Below are 22,104 nucleotides of genomic sequence, written 5' to 3'. Positions count from 1 at the left end.
TAGGGAACTGAGGAGGTCAGGTCACTGGAAGTATTTAAAGAGAAGGTAGATAATCCTCAACTGCTTGCTATTTCAAAAATCCATCAGGAACTGGCAGAAAGGAAGAGGTGAGTGCTGGAGCAGATCAGCCATGATCTTTTGGGATGTTGGGGCAGGTTTGAGGGACTGAATGGCCTACTCCTGTTTATTATGTTCCATATTTTACACCTGCTCGAATTGGAGAAAAAGGCAGAAGTTGTAATTTTTGTTTCAATTCACTCGTAGAACATGGGTATTGTTGGCTCACCAGTGTTTATTGCCCGTCCCAAGTTGCCCTTGAGAAGGAGGTGATGAGCCACTGCAGGCAATGTGCTGTCGGTAGCCTCATAATGCCGTTAGGAAGGGAGTTCCAGGATTTTGACCTGGTGACTCTGAAGGAAAGGCAATATATTTTCAAGTCAGGATGGTGAGTGGCTTGGAGGGAAACTTTCAGTTGGTGGTGTTCCCATTTATCTGGTGACCTTGTCCTTCTAGATGGAAGTGGTCACAGGTTTTAAAGGTGCTGTCTGAGGATCTTTGGTGAATTCCTGCCATGTATCTTATAGATAGTACACATTGCTGCTGCTGAGCATTAGTGATGGAGGGTGTGGATACAGTGCCAGTAAAATGGGCAGTTTGTCCTGGATGGTGTCAAGCTGGTGTTGGAGTTGCACACTTCCAGGCAAGTGGGGAGTATTCTATCACACTCCTGACTTATGCCTTGTCGATAGTGGACAGGCTTTGAGGAGTCAGGAGGTGAGTTACTTGACGCAGCATTCCTGGCCTCTGACCTGCTTTTGTAGCCCCAGTGGTGAGCCCGGTTGAGTTTCTGGTCAGTGGTAACTCTTGGGATGTTGATAGTGGGGGATTCAGCGTTGCTCATGCCGTTGAATGTCAACGACAGTGATTACATTCTGTCTTATTTGGAGATAGTGATTGGCGTTTGTCTGGTGTGAATATTACTTGCCATTTATCAGCCCAAGCCTGGACATTGTCCAGATCCTGTTGTGTTTGAACAAGGACTGCTAAGAAGTGTTGCAAAGGTGATGAACATTGTGCATTCATTGGTGAACATCTCACTTCTGACTTTATGGTGGAGGGTAGCAGCTGAAGATAGTTGAGCTTAGGACTGCAGCACGTCCTGCAGAGATGTCATGGTGCTAAGGTGACTAACAGCCACAGCCATCTTCCTGCATGACTCCAACCAGCAGGAGTATGCCCCATGATTCCCATTGGTTCCAGTTTTGTTAGCGGCCCTCAATGTCACACTCGATCAAAAACCTGATGTTGAGGGTTGTCACTCTCCCCTCACCTCTGTGCTTCTGCCCATGTTTGAAACAAGTCTGAGTGGCCCTGGTGGAACCCAAACTGGGTATCACTGAATAGGTGCTGCTTGATAGCACTATTAATGACCCCTTCCATTACTTTACTAATGTTTAAGAGTAGACTGATGGGGCGTTAATTAGTCTGGTTGGATTTGTTGTGCTTTTTATGTACAGGGCATATTTGAGCAATTTTCCACATTGCTGGGTAGATACCAGTGTTGTAACTGTACAGGAAGAGCTTGGCTAAGATCATGGCAAGTTCTGGAGCACAAGTCTTCAGTAATATTGCTGTAATGTTGCCGGGGCCCATAGTCTTTGCAGCATCCAGTGCCATCAATCATTTCTTGATATCATGTGGTGTGAACCAAATAACTGAAGACTTGTACGCTGAGTCCCTGTGAGACTTTGTGGGATCCAGAGTCAATGTTGAGGACTCGGTCGGAGCAACTCCCTTCCGACTGTATCCCATCGTGCCACCACCTCTGCTACATCTGTCCTGCGGGCAGAACAGGACATATTCAATAAATCCATTATTCATCAAATGTGCAGCTCTCAATTCGGCAGCATCTGGACATGATAGATAATATTTTTGCACTGACAGTGGGTCGTGTGTGGAGTGGACTTCCAGAGGAAGTGGTGAATGTGGGTGCAGTTGCAATGTTTAAAAGACATTTTTGGATAGCTGCGTGAATAGGAAAGGTTTGGAGGGATAGGGGCCAAGCACAGTCAGGTGGGATTAGTTTCCATGCTGTATGACTCAATGGCCTTGTGGACTGAGCTTTGATTTGCACCTTTATCACTCCTTGCTTGCTTATCTACTCTGCAAACCTACATTGTCACACCAGGTTATGTTGATAAGGTCTTTATACATTTGCTGTTTGTGCTGTCTCTTTAACAGCACTTTCATGTACTTTATCATCTGAGAATTTCATTGCTAAAACTGGAAACCTGTCCTCTTATTTCTATATATTTTGCACGGCACTTATTAAAATGCCTTGTGTTCATGCCTAATGCAATAAAATTATCAAATCTAAATAAAATGTTTCTTCTGTATCTCTGAAGCATGTTGAGGATTATAGGTACTCCACTTACTTGGGAACTTATTGAGACTGATGGCTACATATGAATCTCTTTGCTAATGGGTCATTCTTTCTTTTCTTATCACTTGGAAATTCTTAGTTGTGAGTCATTACTTTGGGATAATATATATCTGACCAGGTCTGTCTTTATGCTAAAGACAGTGCTTCCCAAACACACTCCGCTACTGTGATCCTATTTTGAGGATTAAAAATTGTTGTGACCCCTTAGTAATATCTGAGAGCGAAGTGGAGAGGGGGAGAAAAGAGAGAGTGTGGAGGTGGGGGAGAGATCTGTGAGGTGGAGACCCATAGGAACTGAGGAATTGGGTTACTCCGAATGGGTACTGATAGAAAATTTTCTGGTCAGCTATTTCATTGCACGTTATGGGACCATTCTGTAAACAAAATTGATTGCAGCACTTTGCAACAGTGACTACACTTCAAAAGTACTTCATCAGCTGTGAAGTGCTTGGAGACATCATGAGGGCATCAAAGATGCTTCTATCATTTCAAGTCCTTTTGTGTTTTTTGCCACATTTATTTTTGAACATGAATGCAACCATTTCAGCCCTTTGAGAATTGATGTCAATTGTAAGGTAATGAATTTATGCCATGATTGCATGGAATCATAAGTACTTTTAACTTATGATTATACAGTGGACAAGATTTTCGGTGGTAACTTAACAAGGTGTAGAGCCTAATGAACACAACAGGCCGAGCAGGAACGCTGATGTTTCGGGCCTAAACCCTTCTTCAGAAATGCTATGCCTTGTTATCTCAGATTCTCCAGCATCTGCAGTTCCTACTATTTCAGTGGTAACAGTCTGCTTTATATGACTGATCATTCAGATCCAGTAAAGCTTGTTTTGATTTTATTTTACATGTGATTTGATTTGGAAATATATTTGTTCTCTGAATAGTGTCCTCTTTGCTCGTTATTTAATTTTTAATATAAGAAGAGGACTTTATTAAATTGACGTGCTTGTCAGTTTCCACAAGTATTTTAACAATACCCGGTTCTACTTCACCATCATGCCGCTCTTGACCCCTCCACTGCAGCACTGCTTGACCAACATATACGGACTGAAATTTCTTCCCATTCAGTAGATAAAAGACTGAAGCCATTGTCTTCTCTCTTCCCCATTTCCCACTAGCAATTTTATCCCTGCCCTGGCAACTATCTGAGGCTGAACAAGATGGCTTACAACTACCATGTGGGTTCTGACTCCAAAATCAGCATCTTATGCCATCTCTCCTACTGCCCATCTCCACCTCTTTAACGTCTTCTGACACTGTCCCTGCCCAAACTCAGCTGCTGATATATCCTGTACTGTGCCCTTGTCACCTCTCTGTATTTGATTATTTTAATATTATGTGCACACTGCTGACCCGCTTCCCACATTGATCTTAGAGTTTCAAAAATTCTGCTGCCCATAGCCTAACTTGTACAAAATTTAATTCTCCCTCACCCCTGTGCTCTGTAACCAATATTGGCTTCTGGGCCATTTTTTAAAAATTCTAAACTTTTATTTTCAAATTTTCCAATGGCCTCAGACCTCTTTTAACTTTGTAATCTTTTCCGGCCCCAAAACCCTTTGATATCTCCACTTATCAAATTTTTCTCTCTTAAGTATCCCTCATTTTAAGCTTTCCACACCATTGGCAGGCACACCTTCAGCTGCCTTAGGTTACAAGCTCTGAAATTTCCACCTTAAACCATTCCACCTTTCTTCATAGCTTTTCTTTCTTACAATGCTCCTTAATATTTACCTCATTGACCAAGCTTTTAGTTATTTACCTGTGTAGGTTCTTATGTAGCTCATGTAATGCTTCTGGAAGACCCTTGGTAGATTTTATTCCATTAAAGAAGCTGTATAAATGTGAGACGTCAAAGTAAAATTCTAGACATTCTGTCGTCCTTGTGTACTGTTTTGATACAGAGAGTCACAGTAGATTACAAATCCTCAATGCATACAGGCTTACAATTTCCAATTCCCGTGTGTAACCAACTTTATATGTTCATGGAGGATTCATCATACCCTTTACAGTATTCAAAATAAATACAGCATGTGTATAATAGCTGCAAGCAACAAAGAATCAGTTTAAGATAGCTATGTTTCATTTCAGCGGTATTATTGGTTAATAACTGTGTGCCATATCCTACAAGAAATTATTGGTAATCCTTTGATGTTTTGTTACTCACCTGGAGCAGAACGTAGTAAACCCCTAAACTTTCTAACCCCAATCCTAATTCTATCCTTTCAATTAATTTTACAGAAGCTGAAACTGAGCTAAGAAGGGCTTTAATATGGATATTCCACTAGATCAACAGCTTAATTTTATCCTGACACTCTTTCTTCTTGGTGATGGAATTAGAGAATGATTCCATCGCCTCAAGGATTGGCTTCCTCAAGATTTCTTCAGCCAGACTTCAATAATTAAATCTCCCAAAAGCTTTAACTGTGATACAATCTGTTTTCTCAAGCAGTATTTACAACATTATTGTCTTTTCAATCTTCCACTAGTAGCTCCATGTGCCAACACCAAAGTTCTTGATCTGGCTTCCTAATCTTGTCATATCTTAGTCCCACTCTACTATCTGTCACCCCATCCTATGCTGTTTTTCGTCAGGAAACACCCTTTTGTTTTGCTGCCCTGACAACTTTCTTCTCAACCTTCAGTGAGTTGCTTATTCAGCCACTATGCTCCCAGTTTCTGAATCTCAGTCTTGTCCCTTATCTCTCCAATCCAATTGAAAAGAAGAGCAAAAGCTCGATTCATCTCTCCCAGAGCAGGGCAAGTTAACCTTCAATTTAATTCTAGAAGAACTGCACCTAATAATTTATGATTCATTCAGCACTGCTAATAATTTAACATTGATCATATAAGCTCAGCAATGACACTGAAAATAGAAGACAACTGCTAACTTAAAACACTCAGAAGGATTGTGTTTGGCCCTAAGACTCATCCTGTTAGCTTTTCATTAACTGAAGGATAAATGAAAAGACCTTCAGGCTGAACACTGCATTTAATGATCCAGTGGATTCGTGACATGGCTTTATAAAAAAAAAATAAATTTTGCAGACATTCACGTGTTTTTAAATAGAGCAAGAGTCTGTCAATATGGACTTCATGCATTCCCTGATGTAACAGTGAATTGAACACAAACTGTTTTTGGAAAAAAAAGGTATCACTTCAGTAAGTAATCAAGCAGCAAAGCAAGACTGAAGTTGGCGGGTTTTCCAGTCTTTATTCAGCCAAAACAACTTGTTTGAGATTTTATTCCGATCACTTTGGGCCTGGCACTTGGTGATCCATCACGCACAGTTACTGCTGTCAAACACCACAGGCACGCTGTTTTGTTTTTAATTGATTAGCAGGGTAATTCCTGGACTTAACCGTTAAGAACATGTTCTCAACTGGTGCTGTTGTCACGTTTAATGAAAGTCATCACAATGCACTCAGTGCAGACTTTAGGAGTTAAGAGACTGAGAATGCTGAGTAACTCTTTCAAATCAACTTTTTTGGTAATATTCATCAGCTATCTGTTTCAAACGTTATTGCCAGTTTTTGTAGCAACCTTCTATATCACTTAAACAATCCCTCGCAGCAGCCACATATCACAGTGACGATGAAGAGATTTCACTCAATTGTCTCAGATGACCCTTTTTTTGAACTACAAAACAAAACCTTCAAAAATGTATAACTTAGTTCATCAATCGAATTGAAACAGGGAGACAAAGACTAACACCGTTTCTTTCTATTTATTGTGATATTAGTAAAGATGGGAAACTGTAGAAGGTCGGTGAGCAACAGGAAATGTATAAATATTCACAGGAATACCACCTAAGACACTAGGTATCAAAAGAAAGAACATTTTTTTATGCCAAGAGGCATGAAATATAATGTTTTAAAGAGGAGCATTTTCAAATCCATATGTCAGTGTGCGTTTATCTCATCTCCACCTCTTAAAACAGTGGCTTAACCAACTCAAACTGAGAAGTGCTCAGGCAGTCCTGCAGGGCATTTAAGCACCAAGAAATCAATGCAGCCAAGAACGACATCACCCATGACTGAAGCTGAAAGACCCTGTTCCTTTAATGTAGGGTTGGGAGGAACATTTCTCCTCTTGTCCATTCCACATACACCCTGTCCCCTTACTTAAGCTTCCAAGCCACTCTTAAGCATTGCTTCCTGCCACCATTGACAGCGGCCACCTAAGGTCAGACAGTCCCAGACAGAAGACCTCCAGCCCCTTCCTTGCATTGTGCAAAGTGCCTATTGTCTGCTGGGGTGAGCAAAGGTTATATTACCCTTCATAGCAAGATGATTCACGTACAGGTGCAGAGGTATCTTGCGCTGTTGTGCAGGGCTTTGGTGAGACCACATCTGGAATATTGAGTGCAGTTTAAGTTTTCTTACCTGAAGAAAGATGTTCTGGCAATGGAGGGTGTGCAGCAAAAGTTTACCTAGGGTGGCAGGACTCGTGTTTGAAGAGACTCTGGATTGGTCAGGACTATATTCACAGGAGTTCAGAGGAATGAGGAGGGGAGGGGCGCATCTGTTGGAAACCTTTTAATGTTTTAAACAGGACTAGACAGGAAGAACGTTCCTGATTACAGAGCAGTCCAGAACTAGGGGTCACAGTATAAGGATGTGGGCTAGTCACATGAGATGAGGAGAAATGTTGTCACCCACAGAGTGGTGAGCCTATGGCATTCTCTGTGACAGAAAGTGGTTGAGGCCAAAACATCGAATGTTCTCAAGAAAGAGTTAGATTTAGGTCTTCAGATTAAAAGGGATCATTGACATGTAGAATTTAGGATCAAAAATAGACCATTTGACCCTTTTGAGTAACAGAAGAGTGTCAGAATAAACTGAGCAGTCTATCAAGTGGGATCTCTGCATTACATACCTCTTAACTCAGCGTAAGCTTTTAGAAAGGTGTTTGGGTTGGTATGAGCCGAAGAAGAAAGTTTGTATCTTGCAAAGAATCATCGGAGGACTACAAGAAGGGGCTATTTGTAACATACCCGTCAACTTTCTCAGAGTGATCTCCAACTCTGTAATGTCATGGGCCCTCAATGTTTGTGTGTAGAAAATAATGGAACATGTATGTTTACTGCCTTAACATGAACCCACCAGTTTATAGCTGTCTGATCGGGCCTCCAGGCAGTCAGACACTGCCTCAACCTGGGCTCTGTCTTCAGAGGATTGTTCACTGGTTACCTGGTCACATACCCCAGCCTCCAATGAGGAGAGGTTTTCAGTTTCTTTGACCTTCAGTTGCTTACCCTGCTCTAACATTTATCAAACACCTTATATTGGCCTGGTTTACACTGCCAGTACTTAAGAATTATGGCGTCTTGTTTACCAACATGAATGAGGTTTGCACCATGATCCCAACCATGTCTTGCAATGAAAGGAAGCAAATCTGAGAAACTTCTGGCCAGTGGGTTGTCATAATGTGATTGAGCTTCATGTTCAAACACACTGTATGAGCTTCATGTTCAAACCCAACTGTAGAAGAGAAAATGTAATGCAATTAAGATGAAAATCTTACCAAGAATATTTGCGTCACCACCCGTATCTGCACTTAATATTCAATACTGCTATTTCTTAAAAGGTGGGAAACAAAAATGAATCTAGGGAGTGGACACATTTTAAGGAGGAAGTAGGAAAGCATTTGAGGAAGAAGGGAATAGAGGGTTATGTTGGTGAGTTTTAATGAGGAACAATGGATGAAGGCTGAAGTGGAGCAGGAGGACTGTTTGGGCTGAATGGCCTGTTATGTGTTGCAAATCTAATCTAATTCTTAAGGTGGAGGCTATCCTGAAAAGGTCTGAACTAGAGGCAGTTCACTTTAAGTTGCAACTTAAAGATAAAAGCAAGAAAGTTACAATAAGCTTCAAAACATTAGTTCAGCCTCAACTGGAATATTGTGAAGTAAGGCTTCACAAGAATGGTTCCAGGAATGAGAAGATTTTGTAACGTTGATAGATCGAAGAGCAGAGTCTGTCCTCCTCGTAAAAGATCAGGAGGAGATTTGGTAGAGGTGTTCAAAGTCATGAATCTGTACAGAGTGGATGAGAACAGGGTATTTCCATTGGCAAAAGGATCAAGACTAGAGTATAGGATATGGAACGCTTTGCCTGCAACGGTAGTAGATTCACCAACTTTAAGTACATTTAAGTTGTCATTGGTCAAGCATATGGACGTACATGGAAGAGTGTAGGTTAGATAGGCTTCAGATTGCTATGACAGGTTGGCACAACATTGCCAAAGGGCCTGTACTGTGCTGTAATGTTCTATGTTCTACACTAATTTAAGGTGATTGGCGGAAAGAAACAGTGACACCAGAAGGAATTTTCTTTATGCAGTGGCTCGTTAGGAACTGGGCTTCATTGCCTGTGAATATGATGAAGCTGATTCAGTAATGGCTTTCAAAAGGGAATTGGCCAAGTATCTGCAGGGAAAGACTAGAACGACCACAGAGTAAAGGCAGCAGAGCAGATTTTGGGAATTGCTCACAGAGACCTGGCGCAAACTGTTGGACCAAATGGCTCCTCCTGTGCTGTAACCATTCTGCAATTCAGTAGTACAATAAAATATTACATTTAAATAAATCACAAGAAAAGTAACCAAAGCATTTTCCTTCTCAACTGTTTGAAGAATGTACCCACTGAGATTGGAGTTCTAAAATATTTGCATTTCTAGGATTGAAGGTTAAAGCTCTGAGCTACTTCAGAACCTGTTGTATGCATACAGTATCTGTCAGAATTATTGTAAATCTGCTGATGAACTGTAGGATGTTGCTGTTGTTTGAGTCGGCTTGTGTAGTAACTCCGGAATCGTAGACTCATAAGTTAGTTGCAGTCACTGTCTCGTGTAAGATGTACATTTTCTTAAAAAAAAAAAGCCTGGTATTTATTTAGCACTTCTCCTAACCCTTTAAAGCAAATTAACTTTTGAAATTACCGAAAAAAAAACGGTGTACGGTTAAACATACCATTCAGCTTGCACCCATCAACTCAGGCCAGTATAATCTGGGCCCTCCCACACCCAACACCCCTAAAAACTGCAGGAAAAGTTCTCCACTTCCATCCTCTCTGCATGCGGCAGTTTTCCTCTTCCCCCAACATGGGCCCACTGTTACTTGGATGGAACCCCTCATCCAGGCCTATTTAAAAAGCAAATGGGATGTCCCATGACCTACATATGAACGCCATTGGTCACATGGTAGAGTTCTAGATTGGGCCTATGCTGGAAACAACAATTAAATATGAAAATTTCACAGGCAGCTTCTGTAACCTACACAGAAAACTGAGGGCTGCTGCATTTCCCTTCTATTTGTGCTTCCTGTATTCTTTCGTGAAATGTGCGTGTCACTGGGAGACCTGGCTTCTTCTGCCTGTCCTAGTTTTCCACGATCTGAATGGCTTGGTGAGCTGTTTTAGAAGGCAGTTAAGAATGAACCACGTTGCTGTCGGTCAGGAGTCACATGGGCCAGAAGACTACACATGACCAGCAGATTTTGGACATTGGTGAACTAGCTGGGATTTTACAAAGAATTGACAATACTTGTCATGGTCACCATTCTTGACACCAGCTTTCAATTTGACATTTATTAATTGAGTTCAAGTTCTACTTCGTGCCATCAGGGAAGTTGAACACCTGCTCCAGAGGGTTGGGGTGGATCATTGGCCCAGTGACATTACCACAATGCCAGCATCTGCTCCATGCCCTACTTTCCTGCTGATCTCCATCTCCAGCAGCACCTCTCCCATCTCCAGCTGCTGTCAGCGTCTCTCACACAGCCTGAGGCTGTCACCACTGGGAGTTAAACAAAGCTCAGGACTCAAATCACAGGTTTCCTGCAGGGATGGGCAAATGGGTAGAAGTGTGATCTGGATGTCTCGCTGCTTCTAGGATGTCAATGTTGACACCAGAACTGCAGCTTCTCTGTGTTAATTCTACATGACTTTTAGCTGCCATTTTGGACTTATTAGTCAGTTTTACTGCTGTACGTGAGGGGCAACATCCAAATCGTTGCATGTGAATTAGGAAATTGTTGGCGCACTCATGTCTGAGTCAAAAGACCAAGGTTCCAATTTCCTCTCCAGGATTTTAGCACAAAATCTAGGCCAACGGGCAGCATGCTGCACTGTCGTCAATTTTTGGGTGATACATGAAATTAGGACCTGGCTGCCCTCTCAGGACATTAAAAATTTGAAGAAGAGCAGGACAGTGCTCCCAGATGCTTAACTTTCAATCAACATCACTCTGGTAGACTATTTGGATGTTAGAATATTGTGAGATCTTGTCTACAAATTGGCTGCTATGATTCCTACATTAATGTATTTCCAAAAAGCTTAAGTGACTCAAAACCTAATTGATTGATTAAGTATTCTGAAGAAGGGTCACTGGACCCAAAACATTAACTTGATTTCTCTCTGCAGATGCTGCTACATCTGTTGAGATTTTCTCGCAATTAAAACGGAAGTTTCTGGAAAAGCTCAGCAGGTCTGGCAGCATCTGTGGAGAGAAATCAGAGTTAAAGTTTCAGGTCCAGTGACCCTCAGAGTTGATGGTAGCTAGGAAATGTTGGCTTTTATGCAGAAGATAGGGGTGGTAGGGTGCGGTTAAGGAATGAATGATAGGTGGAGATAGAGCTCAAAGAGAGAACAACAGTCAAACAGACAAAGAACTGGATAGGAATCAGGCTACGAGGATGTATAGCTGCTAATGGGAACTGTTAGTGGTTAACAATAGGTTGTACATAATGGCAGACTGTGTGATAACAAGGCCTTGTGTGTAGGGGTTGGGGTAAGGACATGGGAGCGCCTCAAGCCCTAAAGTTGTTGAACTCTATATTGAACCAGAAGGCAGCAGGGTTCCCAAGTGGAAAATTAGGTTCTGTTCTTCCAGCTTGCACTGAGCTTCGCTGGAGCACTGTAGCAAGCCTGAGAGAGATCTTGGCCAAGAAAGCTTCCAGTTGCCTGCCACTTCAGCACACCACCTTGTTCCTTGGCCAACATCTTTCTCTCAGGCTTGCTGCAGTGCTCCCACGCAAGCTGGAATAACAGCAGCTCATTTTCCACTTGGCAACTCTGCAGCCTTCTGGATTCAATAGCAAGTTGAATAACTTTAGAGCATGAGGCTCTCCCACGTGCTTACGTCAACTCCCACACACCAGGCCTTGCTATCACATAGTCTGCTATTACACACAATCCATTGTTAGCTACTAACAATCCCGAGAATAGCTATTCACCCTCCCTGCCTGATCATTATCGACTCCTTTGTCCAACTGTTCTCTCTCTTTGGGCTCTGTTGTTTACTCCTTACCCCTCCCCATCCTATCTTCTGCATATAAACCAACATCTTCCTAGCGATTATCAGTTTTGAGGGAGAGTCATTGGACCTGAAACATTAGCTCTGATTTCTCTCTGCAGATGCTGCCAGACCTGCAGAGCTTTTCCAGAAATTTGTTTTTGTTTCTGATTTCCGGCATCTGCAGTCCTTTCGGCTTTTATTTCCTAAGAATTTCCCTTTTGTGACTCAAAGCCACCTTGAGGTTCCTTTTGCTTCTCAAGAACCTATCCTGTGCTGTAAGTTCGGTTACTGGACTAAATATCTGGGCATCTTCCCAACATATTTAGATTTTTGTTTTAATTTTAAAGTACAGGAGTAAAGTGAAAAGTGTATGGTGCATCTTAGGTACAAAAAATGTAGGTACAGAGTTAAAAAGTTAAGTATTGCATTCATAGCATAAGTAGAAAAATAAGGTAATGGCAAACATTAAAGTCCTTCTTAGTTTAAACTAGAAAATAAAAGAATTAAATTAAAAATTCAATAGTCTTTGAGTTCTCTATTTGTCCCTCAGCTGCCTGTAGTTGATGCTGCTGCTGCAGAAACATGTTGGAAATTCTATTGAAATAAATGAAAAGCAATTTGGAAAAAAAAATTACACTGCCTAAAAAAAAAGCAGGCTGCTGACTATTTGCAGCAATACACAAATGTTGATGTGTAGTCGTGATTATAACATAAAGTGAAGTTGCTGTAGTCCTAGAGGGCTGCCCTTTCACAGAGAGGCGCGACTGGTAGTGAATTTAACCTGAAGGCCTCTATGCCTCAGGCAAGGGGTGAGGTCGAGAAAGCGAAATCCTTCATGCTGAGCACAGCCGGTGTCTGAACTGAATCCATTCTGTGTCAGCATCACTTTGCATCCAACCAGCTGAGCTAATTGGGCATTGGTAACTAGGCCAGCATTTATTACCTATCCTTAATTGACCTTGAGAAGGTGGTGGTGGGCTGCCTTCCTGAACCACTGCTGTCCTTGTTCTGTAGCTTGACCCACAGTGCTGTTAAGGAGAGGATTTTGACCCAGCAACACTGAGGGAATAGTGATATATTTTCAAGTCAGGTTGGTGAGTGACTCAGAGGAGAGCATGCAGGTGGTGGTGTTCCCATGTATCTGCTGCCCTTGTCCGTCTGCACGAAATGTTTGTGGGTTTGGAAGGTATTGTCTCAGGAGCTTTGGTGAATTTCTGCTGTGCAGCTTCTGGATGGTACACACTGTTGCTAATGTCTATTGGTGGTGGAGGGAATGGATGGCTGTGGTTATGGTGCCAATCAAATGGCCTGCTTTGTCCTAGATGGTTTTGAGTTTGAATATTGTTAGAGCTACACGCATCCAGACAAGTGGAGAGTATTCCATCATATTCCTGACTTGTGCCTTCTGGCTGGTGGACAAACTTTGGAGAGTTAGGAAGTGAGTTAGAGACTGCAGGATACCAAGGGTCTGACCTGCTCTTGTAGCCATTGTGTTTATTTGACTGGTTTTGGATCAGTTTCTGGTAAATGATAATATTCTACTATTCCTTCTCCTCCTCCACCCCCCCCAAAAAGAAACTCAGTGATGTAATGCCATTGAACGCCAAGGGGTAACAGATTGTCTCCTGTTGAAAGTAGCCATTGCTTGGCATTTGTGTGGTGTGAATGTTTTTGCTACTTTCCAGTCCAAGCCTAAATATTGTCTAGATCTTATTGCATTTGAACATGGACTGCTTAAGTATCTGAAGAGTCGCAAATGGTGCTGAAAATTGTGCAAACATCAGTGAGCATTCCCAGCTTTCACCCTTATGATGGAGGAAAGATCATTGATCAAGCAGCTGAAGATGGTTGTGCTGAGGGCACTACCCTGAGGAACTCCTAGGAGCTGAGATGACTGGCCTGCAACAATCACATCCGTCTTCCTATGTGCTAGGTATGACTCCACCAGAGAATTTGTCCCCTGATACCCATTGATTCAGATTTTACCAGGACCCCTTGATGTTACACTCGACATGAAGGCTGCATTTGACCAAGGGCTGTCAATCTCACCTCGCCTCACCTCTGAAATTCAGTTCTTTTGTCTATGTTTGAGCCAAGACTATAATGAGGCCAGGATCTGAATAGCCATGGTGGAACCCAAACTGGGTGTTACTGAGCAGGGTATTGCTGAACAGGTGCAGCTTGATGTTAATGACTCTTTCTATCACTTTACTGATAATCGAGAATAGGCTGGATTGGATTTCTCATTTTTGTGTACAGCACATACCTGGGCATTTTGTCGGGTAGATGTCCTTGTTGTAGCTGTACTGGAAGAGCTTGGCTGGGGTGTAGCAAGTTCTGGAGCACAAATCTTCAGTGCTTTTGCCAGAATCTTGTCAGGGCCCGTAGTCTTTGCAGTAATCAGTACCTCCAACTGTTCCTTAATATCATGTGGAGTGAATTGAACTGGCTGACAACTGACTTCTAAGATGCCGGAGCCTCTGGAGGAGGCCAAGATGACTATCTACTGGCATTTATCTCTTATAAGGAAAACAGGATTGTGTTTTCTTTTCATAAGATTTTTGCCATTGTTATGATGATTAATTGTATGCTTTTCTGATGTTGCCTACATTGTTGGAATGAAATGCAGAGAGGGTTTCATCGGCCATCTCGTTGCACAGAAAAAAGAATAAGTTGCTTTGGCAGGTTACAGAACAATATTTACACTTGTTCAGAAGCTGAACTGAGCATGTCTAAAGCAAAATTATACACAATTTTGCCCAGGCAGCATACCTTGAGAGAATGAAAACAATTACCTGCTTTTTAACTATTCATAATCCAAAAACCCCAGAGTTTGTAGTACAGACATTCAGGTGATTGTTACACGCATTAAGCCTGAACTTTGACTGAGAAAAGCAGGCTGATTTGAGGGGAGAAAAAGGCCTGGAACCCCTCCATCTCAAGATTGAAAATAGCTCTTTTAAAGGAATATGAGCCAAGTCAAATGCAGCATTTTAACATGAAAATATATTGACTTGGAATACTTTGTCATGCGTGGGAGGTGTCCCATTTAGTAAGATACACAGATTCCTGTGAAATGTTTGAAAAGTTGCAATTTTGCTGCAAAGAATAAATTATACAACAGTTCTCATCTCCGCTTAATTATATATTGTTAGGAATAGAGTCTTCCCCTATTAAGCAACTTACCTATTAAATAACTGAGTTAACCTGTGCTGCATCAGAGCACAAATAATCACATTCTTGCACTGTATTCAATTCAGTATTACCAAAGGAATGTTACAGCGCAAGTGTTGAAGCCTTGAAGTAAAATCTTCATTCATCTCGTTCTTAGGGAATGTCAAATGGTGGTGACCAGAAAATCAGATGCCTTTCACAAGCTAGTTCCTACTGGCACATGAAATGATTGCCCACAGCAGTGTAGTCTTTAAACAACTTTATGCTCACAAAATAAATTTAACTTACATTTGTAATACACTGTACATGTTAGGAAAAAGGTAAAGTTGCCATAGACTTAGATTCATACAACATAGAAACAGACCTTTTGGACCAACTTGTCCATGTTGACCAAGTTTCCCATTTGCTTATGTTTGGCCCATATATTCTAAACCTTTCTTATTCATGTACATATCTAGGTGTGTTGTAGGTTTTATAACTGTATCTGCATTTACCACTTCCTCTGGTAGTTCATTCCACTTGTAAACCACCCTCTGTGTGAAACTGTTGCCCCTCAGGTCCCTCTTCAGTCTTTCTTCTGTCACCTTTTAAAATTATGCTGTCTAGTTTTGAACTCCCCTGCCCTCGGGAAAAGAGTTTATTTATGCCACTCATGATTTTTATAAACCTCTGTAAGGTCACCCTTCAACCTCGAACACTCCAGTTTTAAAAAAAAGTCTGTCTATCCACCCTGTCCTTATAACTCACTCCTGTCCCTGTAATATCCTTGTAAATCTTTTCTGCACCCTTTCCAATTCAATCATATTCTTCTGTCATAAAACTCTGGCTTCAAAAGGTGTATTTTTCCTGTTTTTAAGAAAAAAATTTGAGACAGAGGTAACAAGCAGCCTGTTCAAAGTCATTAAAGTAAGCAGCTTGTGAGACCTTGTGTTTTTAAAAGAAGTTGGAACAATAGAAGCTTCCAGAATGGGTGGGTTCAAGCTCCACCAGAACCAGGATTTTTAGTTTCAGCTTTCTGTCGTTCCTAGGGTGTTGAAGCTGAATGTAGAAGTTCTTATTCCTCTTTCTGTTACATCTAAAAGCTGGAGTTCTCTGCTTGAGAGACAATCTATTTTACTGAATTTGCCTTTGCCAAGGGTGTGTTTATGGGATATCACTGTATTGAGCAGTTAATTAGTAGTTGTTCCTAGACATACTATTTTGTTAAGTGCTTCGGTGGAGTTACAGTTAAGCTTTTTTTTTGTCTGTATGTTAACTGTTGTGTAAAAATAACCTGTGCTTTGCTTAAAGTCGATAGTTTGAACAGTTGAATTGAATCTGGAACACAATGCTTACTGTTACCTTTTAAAATAGGAAAAAGTTAGTGTCTAGACTATCTTCTGAATGTATCTTGAGAGGTCTGGTCTGGTCCATTACACTTCCTATAGCAGGGCGACCAGAATTGTACACAGTACTTCAAAAGTAACCTCACCAATGTCCTGTACAACTGCAACATGACATCCGAGCTCCGAGCTCCTATACTCAATGCTCTGACCAATGAAGGCAAGTGTACAAAGGTCGCCTTAATGGCCCAATCGACCTGTGATGCACCTTTGAAGAAACTATGTACCTGGACCCCTAGATATGTCTCATTGACATCATAGCCCTGCTTTTATCATTAAAGAGTGAGACAGCGCGAGATAGATAGGTAGATGCAGGGATTGAACCCACAGTAGTGCTGTCACCCTGCACCATTCGCCCAGCCGACTGAGGTAACTGACCTCCTTATCCAGTAACAACTGCACAGAAGGATAGCATGCAGAAAAAGTGTAAATGTCGCCTATTGAATGCTAATTGTGTCATACTGCCCTTTCCAGCTGTAGAATTGCTACCTGGGAGAAGTATGCCTGCCTTTGCTCTTGCGCTTTAGCTTGATAACACGTTTCCTTGCCTTCTCTTCATAGCCCTGCGTATTCTTCCTTCCAAATAATAATCCAGTTCCCTCTTGAAGGCCTTGATTGAACCTGCCTCCCACACTCTGAGAAACAATCTATGATTTTGCTTTTAAATTAAACTACATTTCACCAATGTCATATGTTCTAACATTTTTTGATTGATTTTGTTTTGTCAGTGTATTATAAGCACCTGAGAGGAATGCATGTGAATTATGGCGTGCAATTTTGAGGCTGTAATCCTCAAATGCAAAAAACAATTCTAATCTTGTGAACTTCTTGCAGAATTGGCAAAGGTTTTCAGGGAGTTATGAAAAGGTGGGGATTTAAAGGTCAGCCTGCAACTCACGGACAGACGAAAACCCATAGGAGGCCAGGAGCATCAGGCCCCGGGGGTGTAAGTATCATTCTGTTACTTATGGAAGGAGCATTTCCAACATGACTAAGCACCTTAGAACAAGCTGAATCATCATTATTCATCTGCTTCAACAATTCAAGGCCTTAAGCTCTTCCATTCTGTTAGCACTGGATCTGAGACAGTTTGTTATGTTGTAGGAGCAAATCACTGAAGATGCTGGAATCATACTGATGACAGCAGATCAGACATCATCCATGGAGAGAGAGCAAGCTAACGTTTCGAGCCTAGATGACTTTTCATCAGAGCTGAAGGGAAGTGTAAAGGGGGCAGCATTTATGACACAAATGCTGCCCCCTTTACACTTCCCTTCAGCTCTGATGAAGAGTCATCTAGACTCGAAACATTAACTTGCTCTCTCTCCATGGATGCTGTTTGATCGCTGTGATTTCCAGCATTTATTGTTATGATGTTCGGTTCGCTTGGATAGCCTTGGCTTCCAGATTCAGTGTAATCCTTCTGGTCAGCATTAACTACAGTGGCATTCTAATGTATTATTTGCATTTGAAAACATAGTTTTGGAAATTGCTTCTCATTGCATAGTATCACTGAGTAAATAGCCCATTTCAGAGTGTTGTTTACTTCAGATGAATAGATAAAACAGAATTGGTTTATTGACTTGAGATCAGTGTCCCCCTCACATTTCACAGTCTCATCGTGCTTTTGCACTTTTGTGCCCAAATTTTAATCTGTTTCTTAAATTACATATGAATTTTTTTGTAACCATAATTAAGATATTGAGTGTTTTAAATAAATGTGTAGAATATTAGAATTCTGTAGGTGAAGGTATTTATACCAATATATCTAAACAGCATAATGATTTAACCAGTAGCTTAATAAATTGATTATAGACTTTATACTGAAAATATCCTAAATGCAAATCACAATATATACAAAGTAATGTGAAGTCTTGAGGATAAAACTGCCCATGTGGTTGTGTCATAACACAGAAACATTCCACTGAAACAAATCAGCCTTTCTACCTTTATATTTGAAAAAAGAATAAGAATTAAAACCTTCAAAAATCCTCAACATCTCCAGTGATTCCTAACCAGACTTTAAAATAACCAATCTCAAACTCTGAAAATAATCAATTCTCGACGTTGGGTTTGTCGCTTAAACAAAAGACTAGCAATTTATTAACAAAATAATAGCTTTAGCAGAGCAAAATTAAACAACAGAGTAATTTGATTAATGTCTATTATTTAAACCCCATAACTTCTGTTACCACTCAGTTCACACAAAAGACAGACAGTTGAACAAGCACTTTAAGGAAAAATAAAAGAAAATTACAGAACGGGACAAATTACTCACTTGGTTTCCATGATGCGCTGTTCCACATGTAGGATTGTTTCTTGAAAAAGTTGCCAAAGATGTTGACCAGGGCCACCTTTTCACTTCCTTCAGAGGACGTCAGTGAAACTGGTAACTTAGTTTCTACTCTCTGAACTTCCAATAGCCGGCAACAGGAAGTTAAGTAGGTAAATTTCAAGTCTCCACGCTGTAGCATCAACAACCAAACTTGTCACAGAAAACGCTGTCCAAAACCCCAATTCAAACACTGGATACTCCCTGTCAGAGTGACCATGTCTCCATGAGGTCCCACTTACCATTCAGTATCTGCCATTTGCTTGAGCATAAGGTCTCTCCCGGACTTGCTAGAACCCGTTTCGAGAAACAGCCCTCTATTGTGGCCAAATATCTATTTAAATATACCATTCTTTGCTGGTGCCGAAGACTCTGTGGAACCTTTTGATCAGAAGCCAACCTGGAGTTGACCTCCAGCCGTGATCTCACAAACAAACAACAATTTGTTTGTTCCCACTTTCTTTCTTCCCCCACACAAGCCAATGCCTACAATCCAAAGGTAAATTTCAGTTCTCAGTTCACAACCCCCAATCAAGATTGATAAAGAATAATATAATGAAAAATTAGCAAGGGTCCTGACAGTTGGAACCACATCTAACACATTCAGTGTTCACTTGCTTCATCAGTGGGCACAGTGATGGCAGTATATAAAATCTTTGTTGGCAGCTGAACTGAATTCATGACCTTTACCACCTAGAGGGTCAAGAGTAGCAAGTGCATAGAGCCATCATCACTTGTCTATTACCCTCCAAACTACACACCATCCTGATTTGAAACAATATTACTGTTGCCACATTATCACTGGGGCAAAATCCTGGAACTCCTTTCCCAAACGTGCATTCGGTGTGTAGTGATTCAAGAAAACAGCTCAACAAACCTTCTGTTGGATAATTCGGAATGGGCAGTAAATGCCAGCTGAGTCAGTGATGCCTACATCCCATGAACAATGATTTAAAGAATGTGTAACTTCATGTTGAACTGTTGAGTCTTATCCATTTGTGTCACAAGGAATTGTTTGTCATTGTGAATGCAGGACCCTGCCAGAGTTTTTCCTGGGAAGAAAATGCCTGGAAAAATGGGAAACGTCTACAGAACAGCATGTGGATTAAAGGTCAGAGTTGTCAAGTAAGCCTATATGTGATTAAACCTGGGGTCAGAATTAGGTACCTGGAGAAAAATTACTGTATTTCCTTCAATTTTTGGCCATAATTGGTTGTCTAGCACTTTTGCGATACTTGACTAAAACAAGACAACGGTGAAACTTGAAGGAATAAAAGTTTGTTTGCTGCATTTTATTTTTACATTTGAGGCTAAAGTAGAAGTAAGTTTGCCACAGTCCCAGAGGACCCATGAGGCTGCTGTCTCATTAGAGAGATACTGGTGGTGGTTTAGCCTGACGGTCACTGTGTCTTGGGGAGATTGAGAAGGAAGGATCTTTATGGTAACCTCAGCTGGTGTGGGATTTGAATCTGTGCTGTTGGTGTTGTTCTGCATCACAGACTCGATTGGGAAAACTTTGTAGCATGGAATTATATGAATGATGTTATAGATGACAGATGTTAGTGATTTGTAGAGCTTAGTCAAACCTTTCGATCTTCATTCTTGTGACCTGAAATCCACAACAGCCCTTGATGCAGAAATAACAGCATTTACTTAGAAACACTTTTAGCTTTAGTCATGTTTCACAATTTGCAGAAGCATTTTGTGAGAGATTGTTTGTCTCTGCTGTAAGTTCAGTCAATACCTGATGTATTTTGATCAGCAGTAATTTTTGGCTTACTAATTAGAATAGTTTTGCTCTCTGTGGTTTAATTGCCAAATATATCTGTGTTGCATCTCTATATATTTCAGTATTAACTAGACTGCAAGTCAGTTATTAGGCTATGATGCACTTTAGGATACCATAAAGTTGAAAGGTGCTACATAAATGCAAATTCTTTATCCTCAGTAGGCCCTAGTTAATACCTGGCCTTTCTTGCTATCTGAGGAAAACCCAAGTCAGTTTGATCTTAGACTGGGTGTAAATGGAGTGGAAGATGGCGTGCATTTCAGTTTTAATTTTTGAGAAGAGCTTGAAAGGAGGTAGACTAGGACGAGCAACCAAATGGTAGAAGGAAAGTCATGTGTCTCTCACGTGCAGTTATTTTATTCTCTTTTTGATCTAAGCGCTGACAGGTGTGGTTCTCTGGTGTACAGTATTGGAGAATTTACCATTTATACCTCTTGACAGAATGTGTTCTTTGCACAGGTAAACTGTCTATAAGGTTCTTCTGCTGTAAATTTATTTATTAGAAAAGTGTTTATGCATTTGTAGGTCTGGAGAGTGAATACAAAAGACAATATCCTTTATGTTCATGGATCAGTCCCAGGACACACAAACTGCTTTGTGAAGGTAAGATTGCAAACCACAATTTATTTCAATCAAAAGCTGGCACTGGAGTAATGCCGTATCAATTTGTTTGAGCAATGGGATAACAAGTGAAGTAACTATGCCCTTTCTTACAGGTGAAATTTGTTTTAAAAAGTTTTTTTTTAAATAGACCTAGATCTGCAATTTTTCTCCATGATCCTGTTCAGTTCTCTACCTGAATCCCAATTTCACTGAGTAGGTTTTATTAAAATCCTTCCTGAAGTAAGGAGGGTAAATTATACATCAGTCTTCAAGGAGCATTTCTGAAGAAAGGCTTAAAGTGGAGAGAATACTAATGAAACATCAAATCCTATCATTGTTACAATTCCAGTTATAAATTGAATTCATGTGAGACTGTTCATGCTTGGCACCAACTGATTGGTAATCACACTTTCTGTAACCTCTGTTCTCATTTCTTATTATCACTTTCAGTGTCTTTCAAGGTTCCTTCTTTGGTGACAAAATCAGAAATCGCTGGAAAAACTCAGTAGGTGTGGCGTGGAGTGAAATCAGAGTTAATGTTTCTCTGATGCTGCCAGACCTCCTGAGTATTTCTAGCAGTTTCTGATTTCTTCTTTGGTCCCTTAGCCTCAGAACCCGGAACTACAATCCATGGCCTTTACTTTGATTTCTTAAAGCACAGTGACAGTGTTTGGTTGTTTTAAAATGACCATTGGGTTTAATATAGAAATGTGGATAGCAGGAGTAGGCCATTCAGCCCTTCAGTCCAGCTTTGCCATTCAGTGTGATCATGGCTGACCATCCAACTCTGTTCCCTGGTAATGTGAATAAAAATCTGAACCTTAAGAGTTTAAACTATGCCTCCTGAACATACTAATACCACAGACAATGTTAAATGGAGAAAAAAGTAAGACCCAGTGTAGCATCAAATAATTAAACTTGATGTTTAAATTTGCATACTTAAGTATGCTTCTTCCTCACCATTTGAATATCGGATATTGTTTGTGCTGCTAAGTGACTTAAAGGTGTCACTGAATGTAGAACTGTGTAACAATGCAGCAATTTACCATATGCGGCGCTGGCTCAGTTT

General features: G+C 40.9%; 1 protein-coding gene across 1 annotated transcript in view; it reads left to right on the top strand.

Annotated features, from left to right (window-relative positions):
• The window catches only part of mrpl3 (mitochondrial ribosomal protein L3), a 56,315-nt gene that overhangs the window by 21,530 nt on the left and 12,681 nt on the right, over positions 1 to 22,104 (top strand). The window contains exons 7-9 of the mRNA XM_048522001.2: positions 17,146 to 17,257; positions 19,677 to 19,754; positions 20,958 to 21,035. Of these exons, the coding sequence (XP_048377958.2) occupies positions 17,146 to 17,257; positions 19,677 to 19,754; positions 20,958 to 21,035 (268 nt within the window). The remainder of the gene's footprint in view (positions 1 to 17,145; positions 17,258 to 19,676; positions 19,755 to 20,957; positions 21,036 to 22,104) is intronic.

Source organism: Stegostoma tigrinum, chromosome 2 (assembly GCF_030684315.1).
Source record: "Stegostoma tigrinum isolate sSteTig4 chromosome 2, sSteTig4.hap1, whole genome shotgun sequence".
NCBI classification, from domain to species: domain Eukaryota; kingdom Metazoa; phylum Chordata; class Chondrichthyes; order Orectolobiformes; family Stegostomatidae; genus Stegostoma; species Stegostoma tigrinum.
Note: the sequence above shows the minus strand (reverse complement) of the source record. Positions and strands in the feature narration are given on the sequence as shown.